Below are 18,902 nucleotides of genomic sequence, written 5' to 3'. Positions count from 1 at the left end.
GTGCCCCTCCCCTCCAGGTCTGTCTCCCCCCCCCAACCCTTCCCTGTGCCCCTCCCCTCCAGGTCTGTCTCCCCCCCATCCCCCTCCCTGTGCCCCTCCCCTCCAGACCTGTCTCCCCTGCCAATCCCCTCCCTGTGCCCCTCCCCTCCAGGTCTGTCTCCCCGCCCCCCATCCACCTCCCTGTACCCCTCCCCTCCAGGTCTGTCACCCCTCCCCTCCAGGTCTGTCTCCCCCCCACCCCCCTCCCTGTGCCCCTCCCCTCCAGACCTGTCTCCCCGCCCCCCATCCACCTCCCTGTACCCCTCCCCTCCAGGTCTGTCACCCCTCCCCTCCAGGTCTGTCTCCCCCCCACCCCCCTCCCTGTGCCCCTCCCCTCCAGACCTGTCTCCCCTGCCAATCCCCTCCCTGTACCCCTCCCCTCCAGGTCTGTCTCCCCCCCCCCCATCCCCCTCCCTGTGCCCCTCCCCTCCAGGTCTGTCTCCCCCCCATCCCCCTCCCTGTGCCCCTCCCCTCCAGACCTGTCTCCCCTGCCAATCCCCTCCCTGTGCCCCTTCCCTCCAAGTCTGTCTTCCCTCTCTCCCCACTGTGCTGTCTCCAGGACACAGGTGGACCCCAGCCCACCAGCTGGGGCTCACTTCTGCTGGTCTCCGTGTCCCTCCCCCAGGCCTTGCTCGCTCAGGGCCAGCAACTGGTGGACATTCGGCCAAAGGCGGCTGTGCCTCGGCTCCTGGAACACCCTGCCTTTCCAGCACCCCTCTGGGTGTGACCAAGGCCAGCTGACCACTGACCCCGGTGCCAGGGAGCAGCCCCCAAGGGGCTGGGAGCAGCCGATGCGTGCCCTGGGGACGATGCCGCCATCCCAGGGCTCAGAGACGCCTTCAAGGGCTTTCAGAGACTTTGACCAACACGGGAAGAGAGCAAGACGCTGAGGGAGTCTCCTGGGTTAGGGTTACGAACAGACCCTTCCTCAACTAACGGGAGCTTCCAGAACCTTCAATGACACCAGGCTCATGACCACCACTCCCACCTTCCCAGGGTGCAGCGTTCTAGCGTTTACATCCTTAAACGAAGTCGTCTCTAGGTCGAGTGTGGACCGTCCGGCTCATTCCACGGAGCCAACAGCCTCTTAGGAAGTCTGGCGATGTGTCACACACTGAGCCCCGGGCACTCCCCGAGGCTAGCAGACCACCCTCCGCCTAGAAGAACCGACCACCTTCCAGGAAAGCAGGGTAGCCGCGGCGAACGCTCCCTGGAGCCCGCGGACGCCCCGGTGTCCAGTGCGCGCCGCATGCCCCACGGCAGTCACGCCCTCGTAAACGGCTTCGGTGCTGGGAGACGCTTAAAGCTGCCTCGGCCACGGGGCCCACGTGGAACAGTGTCTCCTAGAAATGGTTCCCAGGATGGCCTGCTGGGCTCCAGGTGAGGAGACGCTTCACGGGGACCGCCCCCCAGGACCGTCGTCAGGGCCGCGGCAGCGTCAAGGGCGAAGTCTGACACGATAGCCACTGGACCTGTGAGCTCGGGAGCGGCGCCCCCTCATCCGTGGGGCCGGAGGGCGGCCTGCTGTCTTCAGGGCCCAGGTCCACCACGGAGCTCGCCCGGCAGGGTCTGTGGGGCGCAGCCCTCGGCCCCCACTCGTGGTGGCCCGGCCCAGGCCCGACCCTGGAGACCCAGCACGTGCACCCCTCTCCCCCACACGCCCAGGAGGATGGCTGGCAGCTGGGGGGCAGGGGCTCTCCGCGTGGGTCCCAGGCCCTCCCCCTTGGGGTCCGTGACCCCTCTTCGTCCACCTTCTGTGCTGTGCTGGGCCTGACGTTTCCACACACCCTCACAAAGCCAGACACCGATCTTCCAAAATTTGGCTTCTAATTCCAGGACGGCCTCCCCGCCAGGACCCCAGGACCCCCCCCCCCACCCCTCCCCGGTTCCCACACCCCAGATGCCAGGCCCCGCCCCTTTTCTTTCAAGCCCACGGTTTCCTTCAGCCCCTCAGGCCCCTTCGGGACCTAACTTCCCGTGGAGACAAAGCCAGTGCAAGAGAGACTCAGGCAGGGTTCCGAGAAGAAAATGTGACAATTACTTTGAAGGTTTACAAAAGCCCAGAGTCCTGGGAGGGGTGGGGACCTCTGTCACCCGCCACCTCACAACACAGGCTAGGCTTCATAGGAGGAGGTGTAATATCCAAGAAGAGGTCCCCGAAGAGCAGACCCCTGAACCGGTATGACCACTGCTGTGGCTTTTTTGACAGGTTTTAAAAGAAGACTCATTTTAGAATCATTTCCAACTTACAGAGAAGTTGGGGGGGGGGGGGGAGTGCGCTGCCCCTGCCCCCCCCCCCCCACCCTCCTGCTGGTTCACCCACTCTTGTCTGCAGGTGCCAGTGCTGCCTGGGCCCCAACCTGCTGTCCCACCTCTCAGGCAGGGCCTGGGCTCACCCTCAACTCATCACCTAACCCTGGGCTCTGGCTTTACTGCCAACAGCTCCAGGTTTTACCTTCCACCTTTCTGTGGACAGGGATGTCACCCCCCCCCCCCCACCCCCCAGTACAGACAGGGCTTTTACTAAAATTCAAGGCCTTCCTTGAACACCTGGCTCCCCTGGGCCGTTCCCCCGTGACCACGCCCAAGGGACACGCATGGGGGACACTGCTCTGGGGTCCAGGGCTCGGGGCGGGGGAGCCAGTGGCCAGGGTGGGACCACCTGCAGACTGACCCCCTTGCAGCCCCCGCTGGGACCCACTCGCCTGGCCCCACTCTGAGTGGCTCCAGAATCCACTTCAGTCAGGCCTGAGTCCCGCGTTCCGTGGGGCGGCAGGGGGAGGCTAATGGGGGCTGAAGATGTGCCCACCAGCGTCCGAGCCTGCAGGCCACCGCGTCCTTTTACATGTGATCCCAGGCAAGTCTCTTCGCCACCCTCCCACCTTGACCTGACCTGTCCTCCCACCCCATCGGGGCCCCTGTCCTTTTACGTGTGACCCCAGAAAGGTCTCTCTGCCCCCACCCGGACCTGACCTGTAAGGGGGTCCACAGGCACACAGACCCAGGGGTCCGACCAGGCTCAGAGCTGACAAACGTCGGCAACCGCCCCTGCTCTTGTCGGTGCCTCCCGGTCACACAACGGGCTCCCCGTGTCGCAGCCCAAGCGAGGGGCAGGGACTGCGCCAGCCCGGTCAGCGAGGCCACCTGCGGCCATCTGTAGTCACCTGCCCCGGGCTGCAAAACCCACTGTCAGTGGCAACTCCAGCTGGCAGCCTGGGGAGGGGGGGGGGGGGGGACCCCGCCTCCCCCAGCCACGCGCTTTCGCGCGACTGCCCCTTAAGCAACCTCTCTCTGTTGCTTCCTTGTGACCCAAGTCAGCACCAGCTGACACGTGTGGCTGGGTGACCGGCTAAGGATGCCGCCCGCCCCTCCTCCTGGGGCCCCTGACGCTGGGGCCGCTATGAGCAGGTTCCTGCCAATGAGGCGCCCGCGGGGCACAGGGCCTGGCAGCACAGTGGCCTCAACACGTCCTGGTCGCCCGCCCCCGCCCTGAGACCTGCGGACCTGGCCTCAGGGCACAGGCTCCCCCCCCCCCCCCCCCCCCCCCCCCCCGCGGTGCTGCCGCTGCTGGAGGCTCTTGGGGGCACAGGTGGACCCGGCCTCAGGGCACAGGCTCCCCCCCCCCCCCCCCCCCCCCGCGGTGCTGCCGCTGCTGGAGGCTCTTGGGGGCACAGGTGGACCCGGCCTCAGGGCACAGGCTCCCCCCCCCCCCCGCCGCCCCACGGTGCTGCCGCTGCTGGAGGCTCTTGGGGGCACAGGTGCCGCTAAGTCCGGCCTTCTCACCCCTCCCCGCCTCCTGCCGAGCATCCCAAGCCACACTGCCACCAAGCCTGAGGAAAGCAGCTTCAGGGAGGGCCTCGAAGAGCACAGCAAGGTCTTCCATGGCCAGTAAGCAACCGCCGCAGCCCTGCCCCCCCCAGGAACCAGGGGGGGAAGGGCCCACAGGGCCAGGGAGTGCACTGACCCGATGCCCCTGCGCCGTGGCCACAGCGGACACACGGGAGGCGTGGGCCCAGCGCCCGGCCCCAGTCATGGCCTCACCCCACGCCCGCCCAGCCTGGGAGGGCCTGCCAGAGGCTCCAGGGACATGGATGGAGGGGAGGACGGTGCACGTGAGCAGGAAGGAGGCAACGTCTGGGCAGGGCCCACAGGGGACCGTGGCTGCCCAGGCAGCTTCCTTCCTTCTACAGCGGGGCCTCCGGAACCTCCAGGCCAGACACCGCTGGGACGCTCCTGTCCCGTTTGAGCCCCTGCTAGGCACACCCGTCACAAGGCCACGGGGGCGCCACCGCCCGACTCTCCAAGGATAGGAACCGGTTCCAGGCAAGTGAGCCTTGGTACAAAGCTACCAGAGGGTCTGTGGCCAGCCCCAGAGCCCCCCGCCAGCAGGACCCCCAGCATGCACGCACACACACGCACGCTCACACTACCTTGTTGAGTTCCTCGATTCTGCGGATCAGGTACGGGTTGCTGGAAGAGTTCTCGAAATAGACGTAGTCTGCAAACAGGAAGAGAGAGTGTCACCCACAGCACTGAGCCCTGGGGAGCAGAGAACAGGAGGACACAAAGAATACGGGGTCCACACCATCCCAGTGGGGAGAGGAAGTAACCAGAGACATGTCAGCGGGTGCTGGGCACGGGCTCAAGACGAGGTGGGAGGCGGCCGCCCCAGACAGGAGCCCACCCCCAACCCCCATCCCTGGGGCCCTACACCAGCCGCCCACTGGGAGCTCTATCCTCCCAGGAGGGGCTGGGGGTACCACACCGCAGCTCCGCCCTGGGGACGGCTTCCCAGGGGCCACTGCTGCCTGAAAGGTGGGCCCTGAGTCACACAGGCTGGGCGGGCAGGACAGCCAAACACTGCCACCACGAGCCCCAGAGACCATGGCGGCATGCTGGGCGGGGGGCCACCACGGCCCTGCATCTCCTCCCCCTGCCCCGATGAGCCCCTGGCAGTGAGCGGAGGCCAGGGCCTGGGGTGAGGATGGCGTCAGGTGCCAGAGGAACAAGGCCCAGACGAGCTACCACCGCCCGGCGGGCCCCCCAAAATGCCAGGTCAGCACGGGCTTCCCTCAGGCTCCATCTCGGGGAGACCTGCCCTGGGAGGCTCACACGGAAAGCCCAGGATGGCCACGAGACCACCGAGTTGCCAGCGGGGCCCCCTGGCTGACGCCTAGGCCAGCTGGGGGAGGTTCGGCGCCGGGGACGCCTCCGCCTGCCCCTCGGTGCCCACAGGGCAGGCCTGCGGGGGACGGCTGGTCGGGAGGCTCGCCCGAGCCGGAATCCGGTTAAGGCCCGGACACGGCCCAATGCCCCCACTGAGCACAGATTCTGCGGAAGGACCTGGCCCGGCCCGGCCCACCCGGGCTGCCTGGGACCCCGAGGAGGGGCCCGAACAAGCACGTGTCGCCTGCGGGGCTCACCGGTACAGCCGGAGGACACGGCTGCATCAGACGCGGCCGTGCCCTCACCAGAGCCCCACGGGACCAAGAGGCAAAGACACCAACAACCCACAGGGGCATGCTCATGGGTTAGGGGAAAACAGGGGTCAAGGAGGGGCCGTGGACGGGCGCGAGGTCCGCTTTGAGGGAGACGGGAAGTCTCTGAATGCGGAGCGTGGCGCCGCTGCTCAGCTCGCAAAAGAGGAAACTTCAGGGAACTGCACGCTCAGAACGGGTGGATCCTACCAGGTGCAACTTACATCTCGGAAACGCACTGTTTACACAACGGTCTCACGTTGATCTTCTAAGCTTCTGTTCTAAGAAACTAAAGAACGAATTAAACCAAAAACGTCACTCACGTGCACTCCAGCCCGGAGACAACCCAGCCGCTCACGACTCCAGCGGCCGACCCCTCCAAGGGCGCCTCCCAGGGTGGCGGGCAGGGGGCCCGGGGAGCAGGAGCCACAGAGCCCCACACGCTCCCCGGAATTCACAGAACCGCGCACTCGAGGAGCGCGCGTGGCTGCGCGTCGGCTACGCTGCGGGTGACGGGAAACCGAGCGACGCGAGACCGCGGATAACGAGCCAAACGCAGGACAAGTGAAAACAAGCGCGAGAGAGGAAGCCAAGGAAGGACGCGGCTTCACCGCAACACCGGTAAGCGGGCACACCCAGGGTGGGCTGACCAAGGAGCCAGAGACCCGAGCTAGGGACGCCGGGGCGGGGGCGAGGGCGAAGGGGTGCGACGGGCACTGGGCACGGCTTCGCGCCAGGAACGGAGCCCGGGGAAGACTGGGCAATGCTTCACAGACACGAAGCCCCGAGCTCTCCGCGGAGAAGCCGGTACCCTGACGTCTGCTAAAGGAACTGGGCTCATAGGTAAAACACCTTCCAAAGTCAACCAAGAAAGTAAAAAGAGACGGCAGACAGACAGACGGCCCTCCAGGCCCAGACGGCGTCACCGGGGAACCCGCCAGACGCAGGAGCGGGATCTGACGCCAGCTCGTCCAGAGAGCAGACGCGGAGGGACGTGGAGGGAACGGTCCCCACCGGCCCTCGCGGCCACGACGCCAGCACCGTGGCCACGGAGCGCGGGACAACAAAGAGGCTCAAGGAAGAGGCAGCACACCCAGGCCAGGCGTACACGGAGGGGACGATGCGTCGCAGCCACCGGGATCCCCCTGAAAACACCGAAGCCCGCGGCAGCCGGGCAGGGAAGGAAGGCTGTGCGGCTGTCTCAGTGGATGCAGGACAGACACGTGCTCCCGACGAAAACTCTCTCAGGAAACCGGAAATCAGAGGAAGCGTCGTCAACCCGATAAAAGGCGCACGTGGAAAATCTAGAGCTGACGTCACACCCGACAATGAAGAACCACGCCTTCCCCCCAAAATCAGGAGTGACGTGAGCACATCGGCTCTCCCTGCCGTGCACACTCCGTCGCCAAAGTCCGCGAGGAAGAGAAGTACAGACACCGGGAAGGGCCCTCCGTCTGCAGAAGACACGCCGTCCACACGGAAATTCCCGGAGTCCACACAAAAGCCATTGAAACGAATGAGGGTTTAGCCAGCTCCCAGAACAGAAAACAGCACGTGGACGGTACTATTTACAATAGGCCCGAGGAGCATTAAAAACCTAAGTATCCATTTGAGAAAAGACCTACGGATCTTCAAACGTCGAAAGCCCTGCGCACGGATCTGGCAACTACAAAACACTGGGGAGGAAAACGAGCGAAGAAAGGGGTCACAGGTTAGAATGCAGGCGCGGTCAAGGGCCAGGTGGCAAAGACCTGAGGCCTGCAGGGCAGGACGCTGCACCAGGAGTATTTTGTAGATACGAACGCAACACTCCCACACACCTTTATCGATGAAATTAAAATGAAACAGTAATAACCAGACACAGTCTTTTATGACTCTTTTAGAAAGTTTTTAATGTTTATTTTATTTATTTTTGACAGAGAGAGACAGAGGCAGCATGAGTGGGGGAGGGGCAGAGAGAGAGGGAGACAGAATCCGAAGCAGGCTCCGGGCTCCGAGCCATCAGCACCGAGCCCGACGCGGGGCTCGAACCTATAAACCATGGGATCATGACCCGAGCCGAAGTCGGACGCTCAGGTCCTGAGCCGCCCAGGCACCCCTCAAACGCCATCTTTCGGAACAACACAAGCCTACTACTGAGAAGAACTGAACTGTTTTGGGACCTTTTGCTTCCCCGCGGTCCAGAGTCAGCGTCGAGCACCATCCAGACTGACAGCGATGCCCGTCAAGTGCTGACGTGTGGCGCGGCGGGTGTGGCCAAGCACGGTATCTACGGGCAAGCATACGCTCTCCTGGGCACACTCACCGCTTGGAAAGCCTACGCCAAGCTCCATCAGGTTTTTCTCCTTGACGTTCTCCTTTCAGCAGACAGGAAGGCCTGGACTGTCCACACCCTGCATGTCCGCAGGTCCCAAAGGAGAGTATGGCCCCTAACCTGCTCCTGGGGGGTAACCCCAAGCCCTTGGGAGTCCCACGCCTGGTGAGCCACGGCTCACTGGGGATGTGCGGCCACATGCACACGAGGTCGGGCGAGCACGCTTCAGGCACATGGTCACGGGTGGTGGCCAGAGAACCAAGCACTGTCCATGGATCACTGGGAGAGGCCGGCTGAAAGCCTGACGTGCTCGTTACTTCCGCTGACTTTGGTGCGAACGCTTCTGTTGTAACCAACCGTAAGGAGGGGTATGAAGGCCTCAAGGAGCCCTCGGGCCCACAGTGGCGCAGCAGGAGACCCTCCACAGCAGGGGACGCGGGAGCTGCTGGCAGTCAGGCCTTGGAAACACAGAAAGTCCCTCGGGGCGTGAATGGGGTCCGGAAGCACTGTCGGAGCCCTAGATGAGGTCCCTGTACATGGGATCGGGGCGGAGATCTGCCTCTCGTCGTAGCCAGGACGCTGAGGAAACTACCCAGAGAGGCCGGAGCTTCAGACGTAAGTTGTCACCAAAATGGCTTTACCAGCAGAAGTTCGCACACGTGCAATTTTACATAATTTTCAGATGACCTCACAAAAGACCCCGACCACGTATGCGGCAAGAACTAGTTTCCAAAGGCACACGGTGAAAACGGTGGTTCAGAGCAGTCCTTCGCATCCCCCCAAACTTCAGTTTCGGCCCTGAATTTAACACGTCACAATAAGGAGCACCTGGGTGGCTCAGTCAGTTAAGCATCTGACTTCAGCTCAGGTCATGATCTCACGGTTCGTGGGTTCGAGCTGACAGCTCAGAGCCTGGAGGCTGCTTCGGATTCTGTGTCTCCCTCTCTAGCTGCCCCTCCCCCTCTCACACTCTGTCTCTCTCAAAAATAAACGTTAAAAAAAAATATTGTTTTTAAAGAAATTAAAATTTAACAACCAGGGGGCGCCTGGGTGACTCAGTTGGTTAAGCATCTGTTTCTCGGTTTTGGCTCAGGTCATGATCTCAACAGTTCGCAGGTTCAAGCCCCGCATCAGGCTCTGTGCTGACAGCACGAAGCCTGCTTGGGATTCTGTCTTCCTCTATCTCTGCCTCAAAATAAACGAATAAACGTTAAAAAAAAAAAAAAAAAATTTAACTGTGGCTGCACCATGGAGCTGCCTGACGGGGCAAGGAAGACACCAGCTTATACTTCGGACGGACAAGAATTCTGTGAACCGGGCTGCCCAGAGGTGTCCGACCGGCCGTCGGCTCAGGTCATGATCTTGGGGTCCGAGGTCAAGTCCCGCGTCGGTCGGGCTCATAGCGAGGAAACTGTTTCAGAACTGTCTCTCTCTCTGCCCCCACCACCCCTGCTCTCGCACACTCTCAAAATAAATAAAAATTAAAAAAGATAATAATTCACAGAAGCGATGGTGTGTAAGTCCATGAGGTCAGAGGAAGGTCACGCTGATGCATGGGTTCGATGAGGCAGGAGGGACTCACACTTGTCACCAAGCACAGCTTGGAGCCCCGTCCGCATAGTCACGTCACGTGCGAGACACGGGTCCCAGCCAGGGTTCCCGAGAGAAACGCACTGGGGGGAGGGGGGCATGCGCGGACCAGGTGGGAGGAGGCACCGGGGTCCCGAGGTCACGCAGCCCCGATGGTCCCGTGGGGAGCTGGCTGCGAGGAGCTCCTTTGGAGACCCTGCGCTTCTGCTGACAACTGTCCGCGCTGAGCTGTGGGGACGCGATGCACACGTGCTGCCTGCCCCCCGACCCCCGGTTCCCGCGAGGGGACGGTGCGGCACGGAGACTCACCCCGACCCCAGGCCGCGGGTGACCCCGGCCCCTGCCACTCAGCCCGCCGGCGTGGCTCAAAAGCAGCCAGAGGCTACCCGCAAACGAGCCAGCCAGGCAGCGTCCCGAGTGACACCGCAGTGTGGACCCTCTCGGAACCCACCTACGACAGCCCGACACCACCCGACCCGCACTCCGCTGCTGCTTTTCTGTGGGGAAAATCTACGGGAGAGCCGACTTATCCCGACAGGCTCGGCAGCCGGGGAGCGGGACGAGCCCGAGAGCCCACAGTCCTGGCCCCGAGGCTGCCCACGTGGACCAGTGGCAGGAACCGTGGACACGTGGCAAACCGATGTGATGACAGAGCCAGCACGTCCGGTGAGAACGGAAGATCATTTTTTTAATGTTTATTTTTAAGAGAATGAGTGCGAGAGGGCAGAGAGAGAGAATCCCACAGCACAGAGCCCCATGCGGGGCTCGAACCCACGAACCGTGAGATCATGACCTGAGCCGAAGTCGGACGCTCAACCGACTGAGCCGCCCAGGCTCCGACACTCACAACGTCAACAAACGATAATGGACGCTCATGAATGTGCCAAAAAAAAAAGTGAGAACCCCAACCCTGGCCTCACACAAAATTTAACCTAAAATGGATCACAAACTCAAAAGTAAAACCCAAAACTATGAAACTTCTATGAGAAAACAGGGCGAGAGTCTTTGTGAGCCTGGGCCAGGCAGGTTTTGTGGAGGCACCAAATACACACATTATAACAGAGAAAACCCGTAAGACGCGCCCCTGAAAGCCAGAGCGTGAAAGCAGCTCCCACAATTCAACAGCAAGAAAAACAAGCACCCCGATTTTTAAACCGGGGCAAAGGCCCGCGCACACACCCGCCCGGAGAGCAGAAGCTCAAGGCCGCTCCGTGGCGGAGGCCGCCAGCCCAGGCCCGGCGCGCCCTGGGGGAGCCGAGGCGCAGCGGTGCCGGCGGGACGCGAGACGGCCCGGCCGTCCCGCCACGCGGCATCTGTGTGTCACCAAGCGAAATCCGCGCTCCCGGTCCAAACACACAGCCCCACTCCTGGGCGCTTTCATCCGGAAGGCAGGACACACGCAGAACTCAGCACGGGAGTCCACACTCATCATCGCCCAAAACTGAGCACGGCCCCGCCAGGGTCTGCGTGCCTCCAAAATTCACGCGGAAGCCCTCACCCCCCCCCCCGGGAGATGGTGCCGAGAGGTGGGCCTTCGGGGGTGCCTAGGTCACGAGCGGGTCCCCTCAGCCAGGCAAGCGACCTCGCCAGACACCAGACCTGCTGGCGCCTTGCCCTTGGACGCCCAGTCTCCGGGCCGTGAAAAATAAGTGTGTCCGTCACGGGCGGCCCCACCTGTGTCACAGCCGGAGCGGACGAAGACAGGCCCGACTGTCCACCGGCCGCTGGCACGGGCAGGAACGCCGGCCACGGCTCACTCAGGGAGGGGAGCCAGGCTCAAAACGCCGCATACGGTGCGGCTCCACTTCCGGGACTTGCCGCACAACGCAGACGAGCAGGAATGGATCAGGCCGCGGCCGTCGCGAGCTGGGGGGAGCAAGGGCTCAGAAAACAGACGAGGAGGAAGTTCGTGGGGCCGTGGAAACGTTCTCAAGGGCGGAGGTGGGCACACGCCTGCCATCTGCCAGAGTCAGAGACTGTCCCCGAGAAAGCACTTACTACGTACAAGCCCGACCTCAACAAGCCCGACTTGAGAGAGAGTGAGCAGGGGAGGAGCCGAAAGAGAGGAGAGAGAGAGAGAATCCCAAGCAGGCTCTGAGCTGTCAGCCCAGAGCCTGATGCAGGGCTGGGCCCCACGAACTGTGAGGTCATGACCTGAGCTGAAATCAAGAGTCATGAGCCACCAGGCGCCCCTACCAACCTGACTCTAAGTGTTAGGGTCCCACGCACAGGGCACGCCCCTCTGTGACTGCGGTCTACGGTGTCTGCTAATACCCAGCGGCTTCTAAGGGACACAGGGTCAGGGGCTGCCAGCCTGATCAACACAGGACCTGGTTCTGTGTCTGCTTCCGTTTAGCGTCCGCCGCGGATTCACTCACTGAGCTCAGGGCCAGCGGCTCTGTAACCAGCACCGAAGGAGCTTTCCTGACGCAGGCGTGCTCCCCGCGAGGGACCTCGCAGCCTCCCTGCACGTACAAACACCAGACCGGATGGCACTCGAAACGATACAACAAAAATGTATGAAACCACGGCACCAGACAGGCCAGAAGGACCCCGGTTTACAGGGCACAAGGCGTCACCTCCTTCGATCCCAGCTGGGGACCTGCTCGTCGGGCACTCACTTCTCACAGCTCTGCACGGCTGCCACAAGGACCGATCTGGGCCACAGACCAACGTGGGGAGTAGGCAGAGGCAGTGGTACGGGATCAGCAGGGATAGTGGGGACGGTGCCCGCTGAGGGCAGACCAGAGCAGCAGAGGGTGGTCCTGACAATGAGACCAGCCCACGGGGACGGGGGCCATGGGCAGCCGGGGGGGGGGGGGCAAAAGGAGGTCCCACAAGAACACGGACACCCAGCTGTGCCCGGCACATCACCGGAAGGCCCCGCCGCCCGCCCTCCACGCCCTGATTGTCAGAATCCCTCCAGAAGTGGCTCCCACCAGGTCTGTAGGGGCCGGGGACCCCTCCCCCAGGCCCGGGCTCCCCCTCTGCCCCTCCACACTGGGGACACCTGCAAGCCCAGCATTTTACTTTTTCCAAACGTGGGGATGAATCAGGAGAAACCAGCAGTAGCCAGCCAGGCACAGAGGCCTCGAGCCCCGGCCGCCACGTGGAACCTGACTCGCGTCTCTGTGTGACTCTCTCCCAAATAGTGCACAGGAGTCCCAGGACTCCCGCCTGCTAACCCTACGGGCCCTGCAAGCTGACGGCCTGGCCACCTTCACGCAGGCATCCCTCTCCCGTCCCTTCCCTGGAAGGACAGCCAGCAGCACGTCACCGTCCCCGTGGCAGTCTGGGGACCAGAGCCTGCCTGGAGGGGGCGGTACCGATGACACAGGGGCAGCAGCTGATGTCCACTTCGTGCAGGTGGCCAGATGGCGGAGGGCTCCCAGGCACCGGGCCTGAGTGGGCAGGGTCCCCCATGTTCCTCTGGACACATCACCATCCAGATCCCCCTCTGCCACCCCCTCCCTCTTCTTTGAAGATCCTGCTGGTTCTGCTGCCTCAAATGAAAGGTGAGTGGGAGTCGCGCAGAGGGTGGCTCACCACGGCCACGTCACAGGCGGCCTCCTGGGAAGTCCGGCCCTGCAGAGGGCGGGGGTCCCTGCCAGGAGGTGCTGCTGTCTGCATCCTGACCTGGAGGTTCAGCCAGGTAGACCCTGTGGCTCGGGGCTGGGACAGGGCCAGGCGGGTGGGTTACAAGCCCTCTAAGACTTTGGACTGGACCCTCCGCTCCTCGGAAGCCGTTAAGCAGTTTTAAGCAGCGAGACAGCTTAGAAGGATCATCTCCTAAGGCAGGTCACAGACCACAGACCTGGGGGCCAGCCTGGGGGCCGCAGTGTGTGTGGGGCAGGCAGGCGGTGCCCATGGGCGCCTGAATTGGCAGCGGGGACTAGAGGGACCCTGGGATGTCCTCAGAGCCCAGCCCAGACCCTCGGCCCCCCCAAAGACAGCACCCCTGGTCCACCCGTGCACAGAGCCCTCGGGAGCCCTGAGAAAGCTGCATTCCGAGTCTGATTTGGGCCAGCTTGGCCCTGGCTGGTCGGTGGGGGGACTGAGAGGACACAAGGGTCCCAGGGAAGCTGGGGCCCCAGGCAGCAGAGCCGGCAGGCTGGGCAGAGGGAACAGGGGCAGCCCTCCCCTCGGACAGGGGGCCACAGGGCGCCCACTGTGCCTGGCGTGACCAGCCCCACATCCACACCTCCAGACCACAGCGCCCGCCCTGAGCTGGCGGCCCGTCCCTCGGGCCCTGGGCATGAGGGATTCCGTTCCGTGGACCGTTTACTCCAACATCCTTCATCAACAGCTTCTTTTGTATTAAGCCACAGCTTCGTGGCCAAATTCTTCTCTCAAGAGACCCGGGAGGCCAAAGCAGTGCTGGCTGCCGCGGAGGGCCCACCCGAGGGGCAAGACCGGGGGCGGCGGACACGCAGGGGCCATGAGCGCTTCCCCGCCGCCTCTGCAAGTTTGGGATGCTCAGGTGTACGGACTCCCCACCTGGCCAGAACCTTAAAGCGCAGGGACAACGGCAGAGGCACGGCTGACGGGAAGACAGGGTTCCGAGGGGCACAGAGCCCAGAGCACGGCCCCAAGGGAACACTGCCAAGCGGCCAGGAGCGCCAGCACATCCCGGCACCTTTTGAAAGTACGTTTTTAAAAGCCAACTACTACCCAAAAGAATGGGTGCTAGCTTCTTGCAATGAAAGAAAGGAAAGGAGGGGGAACCCCAAGGAAAAGCTTCTATTCTGTCAATCAAAAAGAAATGCCCCAAAGGCTAACCATGTTGTCAGGTGGCTCACGTCCCAACTTAGGCTCTTCATGTCTCAAACCTCACTCGACACCTTTGCCTTAAGTTGCAGAGAGAAGAATCGCCCTGAGGTGCCCTCGGCCCACGGCCCGTTCCAGAAGCCTGCTGAGGCCTGGGAAGACAGACCCCGGAAGAGCAGAGGTCATGGACCCTGACCCTGCCACCCACGGCCAGGCCCCGCCTTGCCACACTCGTAGCCGCCAACAGAAGGCCTCTGTCGACAGCCAGGTCACTTCCCTGGGAAGAGCCAGGCCCTGTCCCCTCCCCGGCTGACCCACTCCACCCAGCTGGTCAGCTGGCACAAAGCCGCCACCCGGCCTTCGCCCCGCCCAGACCTCCTGGCAGGGCCTCGGAGCAGCCTGCCAGGTAAAACGCAGGACACCCAGATAAGTCTGCATTTCTGCTGAGGATTTTCTAGCATCTATGTGTCCTCTGCAATATTTGGGACACGGTTCTAGTCAGAAACTGCTTATGTGACATTCAAATCTAGCTGGTGTCCTACTCTCTCCTTGCTGGATCCGGCATCTCAGGAAAAGGCTCTGTTCCCAGGGTCCTGAGTGGAGATAACAAGGGGCGGGGGGTGTCCCCTTCTCAGAATGTCCCTGTGGCACCCCCCACCACACCAGCGCCACCCAGACAGGGCCATCGGCTTGGGGCCAGAGGGCTACGTCTTCCAGACGCCCCCTCCCTAAGCAAGCGGTGCTGAAGGACAGGACACCAACCTGCCAACAACCCCCCCTCCCCCCGTGACCACCAGCTCTGCCAGGACCCAGGCGGCAGCGACCCCGAGACCCCGTCCACAAACCACGAGCAAACGCCACTTCTGCGGGAACCCACAGGGGGTTGCGAGTGGGAGCGTGTGGTCACACCTGCGGAGCACAGAGATCCTTGTCCGCTGGGGGAAACGGAGGCACGGGAAGGTCTGAGCGGTGGCCAGGCCCCCACCAAGTTCGGAGCCAGACAGGCCTAAAAGCCAAGCAGCCCCGCCCACACACCAAGGGTCCCAGGGGCCTGTGGCCTGGTAGGGGCTCTGCTAAAGCCCCCTACCCCAGAAGGCCTGAGCTGAAGGCACAGCAGCTGTCAGTCGAGGGCCTCCAGCCCTGCAGAGGGGAGACGATGCCCAGGGGCCCCCGGCCCACCACCCCACCTTGCCCCTCTCTCGTCTGCATCCAGGGGCCAGTGCCTCTGTTCCTGTGATCATGTCTTCATTTATTCAACGGCCCTTGTGGCCCAGACAGCACGTGGGAACCAGGTGTCAGCCAGGACCTACCTACGGGGCCTTGTCACTAGTCAGTGGGAGCCATGGGGGCCTTGAGCCAGGAAGGGGGGTTCTGCACTGCAGGAAGGTGGTGCCTGGAGGGTACGTACGGGGGGGGGGGGGCAGGATGGAGAGACTTCTCTACAACACAGGGAGGAGCCCTGAGCCGCAGCCACGGGGGCGGAGGGGGCCAGCTGAGGGAGGGGCCAGGGGCTCCTGGGATGGAGGAGGGCCAGTCAGCCCCCGGGGACCAGGCACCTGTCAAGGTGCCTAGCTGGCAGTGTGATGAAGAAGAACCTCTGGGGTGACACTCCAGCCTTGCCCTCAAGGTGGGAGATGAACAGCCCCTCTGTTCCAGGCCCCTGCACCCCTGCCTGCTGCCCACACACCCTGCTGCTAATAGGATGTAGGCTCCCATTCCCAGGACTGCCTCTGAGCTGGGGGGGGGGGGGGGGGGGGGCGGCGGGGTACTGATGGCCAGGCAGGTGCCATGCTGACCCACTGCACAGATGAGGGCAAGCCCAAGGTCGTCACAAGGCTGGCCCGGCTGGAGGGAGACAGGAGACCCAGGCCCCAGGGGGGCCGGCCAGTCAGTGAGGAGGGGAGACTGGGCCAGAGCCCACCCAGAGGGTTCTCGATCCTGACATACTCCACCAAAGGAGGGCGACCAAACATCTGGAGGTCTCGGGAAGGGTGGGCGCCAAAGGAATGCGGGGGCAGGAAGGGCACCCCGCCTCCCTGTGGAAGTGCCAAAGGAGGACAAGCCCAGAACCCCAAGGAACAAAGTGGGGCCCAACGTTGGGGGCTTCCTAGGACCCAAACCAAGGGAGGAAGTGGGGGAAGCCTCCCCCAGGGCCCCAGCCAACTCAGCACCACCCCCATCCCCACCCAGAGCTCCTTGCCTGTCCCCAACCCTTGCAAAGCACCTCTTTGCTGGACTGGGGCAACAGGAGGCGGTGAAAAGTTTTGGGGTGCATCAGAAGTGTGCTCAGGGTGAGCGCAGCCTGCTGAGGGCCCCACAGAGGGAATCCTGCTGGGGGAAGCCCCCAAGCACAGAGCAGGCCCTCCTGGGCTCCCAGGAAGGAATGTGGCCCCGGAATGGGGCTCCCCACCCCTGCACTGGAGCCAACCAACCCCCAAGGCCCTCCACACCGCAAAGGCCCGGAAACTTGGTCCGGTGGGGGGGGGGGGGGGGCAGCCTGAACCTCCCAAGACCATGTGCTCCGGCTCAGGGGGAGGGGGGCTCAAGCCAGCCCCAGCCGCAGGCTCTCAGGCCCACCAGGCCCAAAGGATGCTCAGCGCTGCCCAGCGTCTCCGGTGCCCGGGGCCCAACAGACCAGCCGCTGGGCCCCCAACAGGTGGGCAGAGCCCCCGCCTCCCTGCAGCCCGCTGGGCCACCACCACCCACTGGCCCCCGTCGGGGCCGGGCCAGGGGCCATTTCGGGTTGCGGACTGGGGCGAGCGGGGCCAGGGCAGAGGTGGCGGCGGAGGAGCAGGCCGCTCAGAAAAGATGGAGTGGGAAGGGGAAGGCGGCGAGGGCGGGGGTGCCGCGGGGAGCGGGGGGGGGGGGGGGGGGCCGCTGGGGTGGGAGGAAGGATGGTCTGCGCTGGGGCGGGCCTGCGGTGGGGGAGGGGTGCAGGGGTGGAGGGAGGGGACCAGAAGTGGGCCGCGGGGGGGCCGTGCGGCCGGCGCGGCGGGCGGAGCGGGTGGGGGAGGGGATGGAGGAAAATGGGGGAAGGGGAGGGACGAGACGGGGGCCCGGGCAGGGGTGACGGGGGCCCGGGGTGGGGGGGGCGGGGGGGGGAAGGTGGTGCTGGCGCGGGCCCGGGGCGGCGGTGTGGGGCCGGAGGCCCGGGGGGCCCGGGGCAGGCCCGGGGGGCCGGGGGGGGGGGGGGCGGCCGGCGGGGGCCGGGGGCCGGGTCCGGGCCCGAAGCGCATAAAGGCGGGCGGCGGGCGGCGGGCGGCGGCGGCGGCCTTACCTCCGACCCTGTACATGTTGGCGGCCATGTCCGGGCCGGCGGCGGCGGAGGGCCGGGCGCGCGGGGGCGCGGGGCGCGGGGCCTGGAGGCGGAGGCGCGGGGCGCGGGGCGCGGGCGCGGGCGGGGGGCGGGCGGTTTAAAGGGGCCGCCGCCGCCGCCGCCGCCGAGGCCGCCGAGGCCGCGCAGGGACCGAGGGCCGCGGCGCGGGCGGGAGAGGAAGAGGAGGAGCGGCCGCGGGCAGGGGAGGGGCCTCGGGCGCCGCCGCCCACCGCGCGGCCGTTACCCGGCCGGCCCTCCCCGCGCCGCCGCGCGCCCCCCGCCCCGGGCGCGTCCTTCCGGCAGCCCCCGGCGCGCCGGCCAGGGTGAGCCCTCCCCGCGCGCCCCCTGCTCGGTGGGTCCTCCCACGACCCGCCCGCCACCCCCCCCCCCCCCCCCCCCCCCCCCCCGCCCCGGGGCTTCCCTGTGCCTGGGTCTTCCTGGCATCCCCAGCGCCCGTTACCCGGGTGGGTCCTGCCCCTGCACCCAACCTGCTCCCCCCGCCCCAGGTGGGTCCTCCCCGTGCCTCCACACCCGGGCCCTGCCAGCATCCCTGGCGCCCCTTCCCGCAATGGCCATCACAGCCTCCACGCTGGTCCAGAGCCCCTCCCAGGGCCTCCATCCCCCTCTCTCCCACTCTCCCCTCCCTGGAGAAGGTGGCTCTCCCAAGTCCCCCCGCCCCGCCCCCCCACCTGCCCTGAATCCCAGCCGCCCAGCCTCAGCCACATGGCCCTGCTGCTGCACACCTCCCTTCCGGGCCTGGCTCTCTCCACCCACCCCAGGGGGGTCTTTATCTCTGCCCTCACTGCCCAGCCCCCATGGCCACGCTTGGACACTGGTGGTGCCCCCATCCACATGGGCAAGTTCCCCAGCTGGTGCGGCCTCCCTGAACTGTGGCCTCATGAAAAGGCCAAGCCCAGTCTGCCGCCCATGAGGTTGGGGAGGTGGGCCCTGAGGCTGGAAGGACCGCCTCTGTGTGGAACAAGGTACCTGCTTCTCTTTCTCAGCCCCCCTCAGGACCCTAACTGGGCACGTGTGTGCTTGTCACTTAAGGTCCAAGGATTGTGGAGGATGCAAGGCTGGTGGGCCCAGCCTGAAAGAGCATGAGGGGGAGGGGGTGGCATCCCAGGGGGAGAGAAGCAGGTGTCCCAGCCGAAGTTTGGAGCCAGGAGCGACATCACTCTTGAGGGGCAAGGAAAAGGAAGTATCTGGTCTCCGGCTTGGTGGTCTGAGCAACATTGTGTGTTCCTGCCCTTTACGCAGCAGGGGCAGGTCTGTGGCTAGAGGGGGTGCAGTTTAGTTGAGGGACCCCCCCCCCAGGCTAAGCACAGGTCTCCCCAGCAGTGGGAGCGGCAGGGACAGAGCCATATAGGAACCCACCCCATAGGGTCCCTGCAGGGGA

The 18,902-nt window shown here is 64.6% G+C and overlaps 1 protein-coding gene across 4 annotated transcripts in view; it reads right to left on the bottom strand.

Annotated features, from left to right (window-relative positions):
* MTA1 (metastasis associated 1) overlaps window positions 1–17,550 on the bottom strand; it is a 35,615-nt gene extending 18,065 nt beyond the window's left edge. For all 4 annotated transcript variants that reach the window (XM_042944491.1, XM_042944492.1, XM_042944493.1 and 1 more), the window contains exons 1-2: window positions 17,465–17,550; window positions 4,470–4,537 (exon numbers count right to left, since the gene is read on the bottom strand). In XM_042944491.1, the coding sequence (XP_042800425.1) occupies window positions 4,470–4,537; window positions 17,465–17,492 (96 nt within the window). In that variant the 5' untranslated portion in view covers window positions 17,493–17,550. The remainder of the gene's footprint in view (window positions 1–4,469; window positions 4,538–17,464) is intronic.
* Window positions 17,551–18,902: the final 1,352 nt, after the last annotated feature.

Source organism: Panthera leo, chromosome B3 (assembly GCF_018350215.1).
Source record: "Panthera leo isolate Ple1 chromosome B3, P.leo_Ple1_pat1.1, whole genome shotgun sequence".
In the NCBI taxonomy this organism is placed as follows: Eukaryota; Metazoa; Chordata; class Mammalia; order Carnivora; family Felidae; genus Panthera; species Panthera leo.
The sequence above is the reverse complement of the archived record's forward strand: the minus strand, read 5'-3'. Positions and strand labels throughout refer to the sequence as shown.